This window comes from Coturnix japonica, chromosome Z (assembly GCF_054131305.1).
Source record: "Coturnix japonica strain WE chromosome Z, WE-NBRP24, whole genome shotgun sequence".
Classification (NCBI taxonomy): domain Eukaryota; kingdom Metazoa; phylum Chordata; class Aves; order Galliformes; family Phasianidae; genus Coturnix; species Coturnix japonica.
In genome coordinates, this window is record NC_140702.1 from 11,051,073 (window position 1) to 11,061,956 (window position 10,884).

Sequence of the window (10,884 nt, forward strand, 5' to 3'; positions counted from 1 at the left end):
GATACCAACAGGCTTTTGGAATAGCTGCTGTAGGTACAGACAACATTAAGCAGCTGATTTGCCTGGCCTATCAGAGGATCCGTCTGCTGTGGGGTTACTCTAGGTGGAAGAACAACGGGTACCGATTGCCACAAAGACAGTACACAGACGACAGTACCGTACTAATAGGGATTCCTTGCTCCCCATCCATAGGCTAATTCAGCAGCTAGAAAGTCAGGGAGTTATTAGTAAAACCCACTCACCTTTCAACAGCCCCATATGGCCAGTGCGGAAAGCCAGTGGAGAATGGAGGCTGACAGTGGACTATCGTGGCCTTAATGAGGTCACACCCCCACTGAGCGCTGCTGTTGCAAACATATTGGAACTCCAGTATGAACTGGAATCGAAAGAGGCAAAATGGTATGCCACCATTGATATTGCCAACGCATTCTTCTCTGTCCCTTTGGCCACAGAGTGTAGGCCACGGTTTGCCTTTACTTGGGGGGGTGTTCAGTACACCTGGAACTGTTTGCCCCAGGTGTAGAAACACAGCCCGACCATTTGCCATGGGCTGATTCAAGCCACATCGGAACAGGGTGGTGCTCCTGAGCACCTGCAGTACATTGATGACATCATTGTGTGGGGTGATACAGCAATGGAGGTTTTTAAAAAAGGAGAATGGATAATCCAAATCCTCCTGTCTGCTGGTTTCGCTATTAAGTGAGACAAAGTGCAAGGACCTGCCCAAGAAATTCAGTTTCTAGGGGTGAAATGGCAAGATGGGCGTTGTCACATCCCAACAAATGTGACTGACAAATTTACTGCTCTCTGCACCCACTAACAAAAAAGAGACACAGTCCTCCTATTAGAACATGAAGTTTATTCCAGGGAATACTGAATTACACACTCAGTGAGTCACAAGCACTATTTCCAGAATCATAGTGTGGGGGTAGATGTAACTGTGAGCAAGTCACCAAAGAGCTTATCAGATTCTTTGGTAGACTTTATCACTTTGAAACCCTGGAAGACCAGAGTGAGAGACAAGAGCAAGCAGTGTCTGTTCACATCTAAGGGTAGACAGAAGGTTCCATTGATATGCATTGTTAATCCTGTTACTCTTAAGAAACCTTTCATCCTTCATCACTGTTGTTTGAGAGAAGCTGGGACCAATTAACTGATTAGAGGAACTGTTAGAGGATCAGGAATGTCTCGCTTGTAAGTGAATGGTATATAAGATGTATGTGAAACACAATAAAGACACACTATTCTGATGCTACAAGAAACTAAGAGAGCTCTCTAAGTCAACTGAGCACCAACATCATAGTTGCTCATAAGCCATCTCTTAAAGCTTGTCAGTGGCTGGCAACGAGATTATATTTAATTTCACTTTTAATCTGAGTCTTCAGCCAAGGAGGTTCTACTGGGATTTGATGCAGCATCAGTGAATAGCTCATCAATTCAGTCAATAAGAGGTGCAGTTTCTGAGTCTGAGGGTTTCCTGTGTGAGCCGTCTGCTTTCGTCCCACCCTTTGCCGATTTCTGCTGTTCACGTGAGCGTCTAAAGGTACGACGAAAATTCCTGATGAGCACTGTGTTCCTTTTCAACCCAGGCCATTGTACGATTCAATGGATACTTAGCAGATACCACAAAAAAAAACAATATATATACATATATATATGTGTGTGTGTGTGTGTGTGTGAGAATAACAAATTACTGAATTTTAGCCTTACTGAAATTAATTTTTTTTCAAGATTTGAACAGACAAAGAAGTGAATGTCATCGTACCACAGTTTATCACACAGGCTCTTGGCAGTAACATACTTTATATTTTGTGATAATTTCTGCATTTGCTTTCCATCTGCACATGCAGCCTTTCCAAGCACTTGCCACGTTTTAAGATGTTTCTTTAATTCTACATTTAGAGCAGAACCTTCCTTCGCTATCCAAAATCCTACAGCCCTGTCATTTACTGGGGGCTGGAGGTATCGGTGAAAGCATCTCTCAAAACACATACAACCTAGTAACTAACAGGTTACTGCACAGCCCGAGGCCAGTTATCATGTCTACCTCCATCTTGCAGAGAGCTCAGAGGAGCATTTCTACCAATCTCTTAGCAGAGGAGGCCGTCTTGCTAAAGCATCACTCACACAACGCTCCTCTTGACAGCTAGCACGCTATGAGAAGCCAATGGCAAACATCCAGACCATCTGAGAATGTGGTTAGCAAGCAAGAGACAAGATGTGACTTTTGTTCCTTGCTGTGGAATTGGTGGGCCTGCTATAGCAAAGCTGCCACAGCACTGGGAAGCAGGTACTGAATATCACCGTCCAAATCAAGCCTTCACCTCTGTCTGCTGATGGGGGAATGGTGTTGGAGTTAGGAGATAAATCAAAGGCCATTCCTTGCAGCTGGACCCTCACAAAGGAAGGCCCAGGGCGGCCCACAGCGCTGGGGAAGGCCGCAGCACCTCTGGCTGCTGGGGAGCGTCTGCCCGCCTTCCTGAGCTCCGCCTGTGGTATCTGGAGGAAAGCGGGCTCACTTTACTACTTTACTTGTTGTAAAGGGATCCAAACAGCACAGACACAGCTCGTGACTGGAACATTTACCCTTTTTTCATCCTGCGTTTTGTAAAAAACACACAAATAGAAGCCATAATTACAAAGTAGATGACAAGAGTTGTAGATGACACAGCAAGAATCGCACTCTCTCTAAAATCTTCTTTTCTGGTTACATCAGCTGTGTTCCCTTGAATCAAATCAGCGTTGTCCGACACTACAACAAAAGCAAAGAACATCACACCATCAGTATTCAAACAGGTGATGTGCTGGGCAAATGGACATGCACAGAAATAGACTGTACCTATAATTTTTGCCAATAAAATAATGAACGCTTTCTAATATATTGAATAGTTCTGCAAAAGCAAAAACCCATTTAATTGTAAATAACTCGGCCCAAAATATATCTTTGACAGTCTCTCTACACACAGGATAATTCTGACAGGAGCTCTCAGTATTCTGAGCTTCATTACAATCCATTTTTTCATCTATTCAGAGATGAGAACATCTGTGGGCCACTGATTCTGTGTATTCTTGCCTCACTGTGTGCAAAACCCAACAAGGCTGCTGCACTACATCACTGGTTGGTGTTTCTTGGAGAAATATGTGACCTGAATGGAGTCTGTTGCCACTGAAATCAGGAAATCACTTGTTCTTGTTCGGTCAGAAAGAAACATCTGGGATGCAATAAAAAGAACAATTCATTTTCTACCGCTAATTCATTGGTTTCAACAGAAACAAGCGAGATCTACTGTGGGCCACTTAAAAGCAGTGAAATATTCTATGAGGATATAAAATAATCTGTGTGCATCTGCTCATAAAAATTGCAGCTAATTGCAACTTGTTACTTTCCTTGCCCATGTGAAGCAGGGAAACTCAGAGCTGCCTTCACTGAGTTCGTGAGCGTGTCTTTCGTAAGATCTTTACAGCTGTTTACAGATGATGTCGATGTCCTCCCATTTTGGTATAGTCTGCACAGACACCTGGCCCACTCCTTTATTCTAGATCTCCTTAACTTTCCTGATTGCAGTTTTCTTCTGATAAGCAGCACCAATAAGATCCAGTTCTTTTGCTGCGAGCACTGCAGAGTTTTTAAACGGTGACTCATTCCCATCATGGATTTATCTTTACAATCCACATTTCTGCTCTTCCATCTCTTTCAGAGACTCAGCATCATACAACCATGTAAGTCTATGTATGATACATCCTCATTAGTATTCAGAAATCTGGCTACCGGGTCTGAAACACTTATGATACAGCAATAGTTCAGTATTAGGTATGAAAAGGAAAAGTTTGCCCACAGATGTGGTTGATGCCCCGTCCCTGGAGACTTTCAAGGCCAGCCTGGATCAGGCCCTGGGCAACCTGTTGGAGCTGTGGTGTCCCTGTGCATTGCAAGGGAGTTGGACTAGATGGCCTTCAGAGGATTCTACATGATTCTATGAAAAACCTTACACGTAAGCAATAACTTTTTATCCTACCTCTCATGATTCTATATAGGTACTTTAAAACACACAGATGCAGCTTCTAGGATAATTTCTTTCACTGCAGTTTGTTTCAGCTAAAAATTTTTGCTTTTTAGCCCCTCATTAGAAAATGAAATGAGATTACTATATTTTTCTCAATTAATCAGAAACAGAAATAAGCCAATTTATTTTTACAGATGTAGAGTAAGTATAAACTGCTGTTTGAATGGGTCGGTATGGGGAAGGAACATAGAATCTCAGAAACTAAATGGTACCTTTGATCAGAAGTGGATGTCTCCCATTCAGGCCAATAGAAACTTAACTCCATCCACACATTTGTGAATATGTTTAACACATTGCCATAGGTGGAAAGAAGTAGTAAAATGTTCTTGGAGGCAGGTAGGAAAATGAAAGGTACACAGTCCGAGGCACTTTTCATGCTTCAGGGATAGAAGCATTTCTTCACACTCAGTATTTGTTTGCGATGTGCTTTCTATCATTGGTTAATATGGACTAAGTTTCACCATCCTTTGGCTCTGGTGTTTCTACCTGCTAATACGTGTGTACCCCAAAGACAGGGTTTGCCTGGCGTTTTTCCTGTTCTGTGGTTGTAGGATGAGAGCATGACAAAGACTCTCAATTCAAGGTTTCTTACTGATTTCACTACTGCTCGTCAAATTTGGGATTGACATATTTCTTCTAATACTTAGTTTGATTTAAAGTCCTATTTAATCCCTTGCCGAGTGCTCTACCATACCATTCAAAGGCTGCTCCTCATTGTAGTTCTGTAGGGCACGATATTGGGGTCCAAATCTGGATTCCGGAAAGGAAAAACAGAAGCCACAAGGATTTTTCTTTCTCTGCTCTGTCTCAGGAATAATCAGAAAGTTCAGAACTTGAGTGGGAAAGGGAGCAGAGGAAGCATGCCTATAAATACTGCATCATGAGGATCAGAAGCCTAGAGGACAAATAATTAAAAACCAGATATTTATCTAGAAAAGCTTGTTGGAAAAGTGGTAAAATGGCTTCCTTTAGGATAAGGAAAAAACAGTTTATTCTCTTGGGTTTTGCAGTTCTGCAGTGATTAAAAAACTGAGCACTTAACATAGCAATATTAGGAACTTAGAAGTAACAGAGAATCTTGAGCTCAGACATCATCAGATCAGAAAAGATTTGCTTATTGCCAGCTCAGAAGCGCACCAGATATACTAGTACGAAATGCACAAGAGATACCATAACCCCAAAGAAAGTGCCCATTAGTTGTTACCTAGTGCCTCTGCTTCCTCAGAGATCTTCTCTTCATCTCCTTCGGCAGAAAGGGCATCTGCTACTAGCCGTCATAATAAAGAAGATGCAGTTAAGCGGGAAAAATCTCATAGGGATAGAAACAAAGTGCTTACAGAAATCCCCATCTCTACATCCAGATTTCAAAGCAGCTGCTTTTGCAGAAGTGTTTTCCAGCTTTGTGCCTCATTTTTCTCTGCCCTGTGTGGAAAGCAGTGTCTCATTTGCCTGTGGTGTGCTGAGTGCTACAGCAGTTTTCACCTGAGACCAACTCTCTTCTTGACACAGAACGATGACAAATGTGTTACTTCCCATCTGCAGCTGCTCACCCAGCAGAAAAATACACTGCTGTTAGAGCCCACTTTTATTGCCCTCGGTTGTTAATGTCTAACAGAAGTGCCTCAGAGGCATAACCTGACCAGCACTGCAGTGGCCATGGTGATCTATGCGCAGTACTGTGGCTTTACTTCTTTCCTGCAGTTAGCTTAGAAGTGGGCTCTTTTTAGCCACTGACTGTGAGCTCTGTGGGTGCTCACAAGGGAAATCAACAGGAAGATTATCGAAACCTGGAGAAAAGAAGCAGAGACCTGTAAGAACTGATCGATCTCTGCAAGTCAGGTAACACCGATACCTTTATTTTGCTGAAAGGTGAGAGGCAGGCAGGCTGTGCATCATCTCACCTGCCATTAGGTGACTGTGTTTTGTTCTTTGGACTTAGGACTTCTTGGACAAGCTCTGAGTTTCTTAGAACAGCTTTTCTGGCAGCAAATGAATGCAGTACGGGATGTAATTTAAGATGCATAACTGCCTGATAACTCGTGCCCAGCCAGTCCCTTTCTTACAGATTTCACGCGACTTCACAGACTTTACTTACAGTGCTGTTGCAAATTCTGCGAATGCCTCCTTGACGGATCCTGCTCAAGATCTAGGTGGAACACAAACGTTATTGCACAAACATCTAAATGAGAGTATACCAAGATAAACTCTTATTCTGGCCCTGTGATGCTGGTGTTTTCCGAAGGGCACAATGAGAAGACGCACAAAAAGTCTCATAACCAAGTGAGAAAGATGGTTTTCAGACAACCCGGTTGAGCTCCAGTTGATCTGTGGTTCATCCAATGCAGCCAAATTTAGAGAAAAACAAAACAAAACAGAAACAGCCTCTGTGAAGGCTGGTACCTTCCAATTCTCTTTTTCCAGTGCTTGGGTTCCAGTATTCTACCTAAAATGAGATGAAGATGAGTGTTCTGAAGGCCACATTCAATGTTTTCCCACCTCTAAATCTTGAGCACTTGACCCTAAAGTGGCAGTACAGCCACACTTTGCAACTTAACTTCATTTTATTGCTATTTATCATCTCTCTATTACCAGCATCACATGAATTTTCCTTGTAATGCTCCCAGTAACCTTCGGGAATCGCTGCTATCCAGAAATGAAACAACTGCTTCATCAAAGGTTGGATATTTTTAAAACTCTTTTTGCTGATGGTTTGACAGGCTACAAAATGTGTTACTGCAACAGGCAACTAAAACTAGTGGGATGAATCATATAACAAATAAATAAAGCAATATAGTTGACTTTTCCTAAGTGCTGCCACTTGCTGTTTAATAAGATCCCCACTTTAGAAGTACAACTTGCTTCCGACAGCTGTACACGTGCACTGACACTGAGAAATCAGGAGTGTGTGCTCTGACACTGTGGCACCGTGTGGATGCTGGAGGGGCTGGATGAGCTCTGTGCACTCCTGTACTATGAGCTCTGTGCATTCCTGTAGATCAAACCTGCAGAACAGCAGTGGGAAGGAACGGCCTTACTAAGCTCTGCAAAGAAAAACAGCGTTTAACTGAGGAACAACCAGAGGAAAAATGTCTTTTGCCTCTCTCTGTACCCAGCTGAACAGAACCTCTGTAATCACTTCTACCATAAGCAGGTTTTACCTGGTACGTACCACGGAAAGGGAAAATCAACGCTCTGGTCATCACGGTCGGAGGCAGGAAGAGCACCAAGAAGAGCAGCGTGACCCACATGGCGGACACAGCGCTGCTTCTCCAGGGGCTTCAGGCTGCTCCCCTTTGTCACCTCCCAGACTGTGACATCATGGGGCCGATCTGCACTGCTGGGTGGGGAAACCCCACAGTTACACGGTGTAGAGATGGCACCTGTGACAGCGGCTCCTCAGTCTCACAAGCTGAGCTGCAGAGGGCCCTGTGAGTGCACAAGGAGTGAGCACGATTCCGTGTCTAATTTGTTGTGGTTTTATGTAAGGGACGTATCTCCCTCTGCTGACTGCAGGAGGAAAAGTCACTGGGAGTTGTAAGTGATAAAGAGCACGGAGAGGAAAGTGTCACAGAACAAAAAGAGGAAGAAAAACACTAAGCCTTAAAACAACACCGTGCCAGGAAAAGGGAATTTCATAGTTATTTAGCCATCATTCACATGGCTCACAGCTGACCCTCACTACTCATATCAGCAAGAACTACAAAGTGGATGGAGGAATTGAGGTGCATGTCCTGCCTCAGACGTGCTGTCCCCTGTGACACCAGTGAGGAGACCGGGAGCGTGCTATGTACTGCAACTGTGTGGTACAGCATTTGTGCGAGCATCTTCACCCATGTACACTCATGGCCAGGGCAGCCACTAAGGGGCAGCTGCACAAAGTGTATTTCAGGAACCTTCCATTTTTTGCAGTAGATCATGGCAGACACACAGTTGTCAGGTAGGTCTCTGCTTGCAGCAGCAGAAAAGATTCATACTGCCCTTAGCAGGGGGTGTTATTTATATATATACATTATTTTCAAAGCTGACGTGCTGAGCGCTCTTCTAGCATTAACAACAGGATACTGAAATTAAAACCAGGCATATGCATTTTGCTTCCTTACAGAAAACAACAGAGATGTGTATGGCTGTATTACGTATATACTTTATGACAGGTTTAATTTCAGAGCATTTCTTAGCTGTCCCACAATTGGCTGACAGCAGCCTCAGTGTCTCAGCCCTTTATTTCTCACTATGCCATGGATAGCAGATTCTACTCCATCTTCATTTTTTCAGGAAATAATTATATGGCCTGTCATTTTAATGGATAAGCGTTGCTACATGACTGAAGTTAATGAGAGAAATCCTGTTAAATTTATGTTGTGGCCTTTGAAAATGTATTGCTCCTTAGACACCACAGCATGTTCTGTTTAGGACCAGCTCTGCAGTTCTTTACACTCCTCAAGTGCTGCAGAAAATGCCCAGACAAGTGTGAAGTGGAGCTGGTAGTTCCTCCCCACCCATGAAGGGCATTCCCAGGCTAAAGGGCATCCTCACTTGATCTTCCCCAAAACCAGGGAACAGAAAGTACTGAGAGGAACTTCATAATAGCCTGTGAAAAATAATGCTGCTCAGAAAACTATTAGCTCTGTTTCATTTTGACCATCAACCAGGTAATTCAGTTTGCAGTTACAAGCACATTTAGACTGCATTTCACTTTTTATGATCCTTTGTTCCTTCACCAACTCCAACAAAAACCTTTCCCCGTCACTCGCTCCTGTGCTGGTTGCTCTGCTCTCTACCCTCTCATTCCTTTTGGGCAAGCAGAAGCTTTTCCAGCCTTCTGAAGGCGGTACATAAGCGCCAGCAGGGTTCCATCATCATCCTGTGAGATGCACCAAGTTCAGTGAAGGTGGCTGCGTTCACACAACTCCCGTCACATGCTGGAGGAGCAGCAGCTCTCAGCAGGCAGCTCCTGCCAGTGCCAGCTGATGGAAGCTGCCCATTTTATGGCAGAAATTAACGTGTCAGGTGCTCAAAGCTGAACTAAACACACAAGTGTCCCGATCCACAGAGCTGACTGGCCTGGCAGGATTTCCCGGTGCTCCAGGAGGACTCTGTGACACAAGTCCTGATGGTGATACCATAAAACAGCAGGAGAGGGGCTCTATTCACTCCCAGTATGAAGAGACGCCATCTCCTCCTCCTAACTACCACCATTCCTTGTGTCGTATTTATTGCTGAATGGCCAGTCATTACATGCTGTATGGCTATTGAGCATGTGAGTAGTGTGTGGTTTTCACTCTGCTACTCATGGTACGTGTGCACCAGGTGTGTGATTGGATTATCAGCCACCTTAGTTGAACTGCTTCTAACTGCTGTGATATATTAAACAAAATCCATGGGCTCGAATCATGAGGTCTGTTCACTGTGTGTCAGAACTACTCTGTTAATCAGGCAGAGTTCTCTGTTCTTTTAAGCATGAATGAACCACCATGCCAGCAGAGGGGCAGGAGGGCCACTCAACACGGCCAGCCAACATCTGCTCCATTTCCCTTGGTGTCATCCCAGTGCCAGAGGGCTGTGGAAGCTGGATCATCAGCTGTGACTGATCTGAGCCGTCTGTAACTTCTGTGAGCCTAGCAGGAAACTTCATCCTGCAATACAAATACCGCTGCATTTTCCAAACAGCTTCACAGCACTCCTCGAGATTACATTGCATTTATTCACGATATTTAGATTTTACAGCTTCATCTACTTAGGACTGAAGTGAAAAATCACCTCTTGTGGCGCTCTTTTAATGACTACAACAGTTAGTGTTGGTCTTTCTTCCCACACAGTTGCACCTCATTTAAGAACAAACAGAACAAAAAGCGTCTAAGACACATTTGACATCATTAGCAAAGAAATCAGACAACACTGACTCACGTAGGAGGAAAAGGAATCAAGCACTTGTCTGTTAGAAATATCCCCTTAAAAACAGAGCTCACTAGAGCTCTAGAGCTCACGCCGTGACAGCGGGAACAGACCCGGGGAGAGAAGGAACAAAATGTCTTCCCTCTCTAACAGCAGAGTGCAGCATGGCCCGTCCACATGCGCTCCAAGAGAGGGGAAGAGGAGGGAGATAGTGTATGGGTCTAGGAGGGAAAAGATGAAAAGAAAGAACGGTCTGAGAACGATCGGCAGTTTAATGAACCCAGTGACACTAAACAACAACGGGAGAGTTTCAACAAGGAGAAAAGCAAGTCCAAATATCAGTATAACACTGGGATACCTGGAAGTGCCAACACTTCCTGCAGCACAGCCAGTTCACAAAGTAAGCCACAGAAAGAGTCGGCATCTGGTTTGCAGCGTGTGTGTGTGTGCATCAACAGGTGACTGCAGTGCTTAGGATGAGGTGGCAGCAGACTGTGCATGCAGAGCACACTCCTTGATACCTGGCTCCCAGCCCTCCTCCCCTCGCCTGCTGTGGGAACACCTGACAGAGATAAGTGATCACACGGGAGCAAACACCAGTAATTAATCAATGAAGCGATTCCCAGGGTGGGGAGTGGGGAGTCGTGTGTTTTGCCCACCTGTCGCTTGGGAAGCAAGAAGGGTGTGGCAGGTCAGCCGTAGATATTAAAGCAAAAGCTTACCTGAAATAATCAGGCTGAATCCATACAGAACCAGAGGTGCCAAAGGGTCCATGCTTTCCAGAATATATCCATCCAGTTCTTGCAGCAGCTCATGGAGTATCCTTCCCCCGGTCAAAGTTTTACCAGTGGTTCCCCTCCGGCATGCTGGGCGTGTTTACAAGACACAGGCAAGAAACTGCAGCAACAGAGCAGGCTGGAACAGTCTC

At 44.4% G+C, this 10,884-nt stretch overlaps 1 protein-coding gene across 16 annotated transcripts; it reads right to left on the minus strand.

The window, feature by feature from the left end:
- Window positions 1–839: 839 nt before the first annotated feature.
- On the minus strand, window positions 840–10,879 carry LOC146753723 (uncharacterized). 16 transcript variants are annotated; one of them, XR_014939135.1, is made up of 7 exons: window positions 10,679–10,812; window positions 7,234–7,490; window positions 6,160–6,210; window positions 5,269–5,331; window positions 4,759–4,814; window positions 2,587–2,752; window positions 840–1,558 (listed from the first exon to the last, which is right to left on the minus strand). XR_014939135.1 is itself a non-coding variant. In XM_085528133.1 (6 exons), the coding sequence occupies exons 1-6, from the start codon at window positions 10,728–10,730 to the stop codon at window positions 1,438–1,440; spliced, it is 513 nt and encodes a 170-aa protein (XP_085384259.1). In that variant the 5' UTR covers window positions 10,731–10,879; the 3' UTR covers window positions 840–1,437. The 16 variants fall into 16 exon arrangements, 14 of the variants coding, with proteins under 14 accessions (XP_085384259.1, XP_085384254.1, XP_085384258.1 ...); XR_014939136.1 differs by lacking the exon at window positions 10,679–10,812 and having other exon boundaries at window positions 5,269–5,328; window positions 7,234–7,457; XM_085528133.1 differs by lacking the exon at window positions 7,234–7,490 and having other exon boundaries at window positions 4,759–4,821; window positions 5,269–5,328; window positions 10,679–10,879.
- Between the last annotated feature and the right edge of the window lie 5 nt (window positions 10,880–10,884).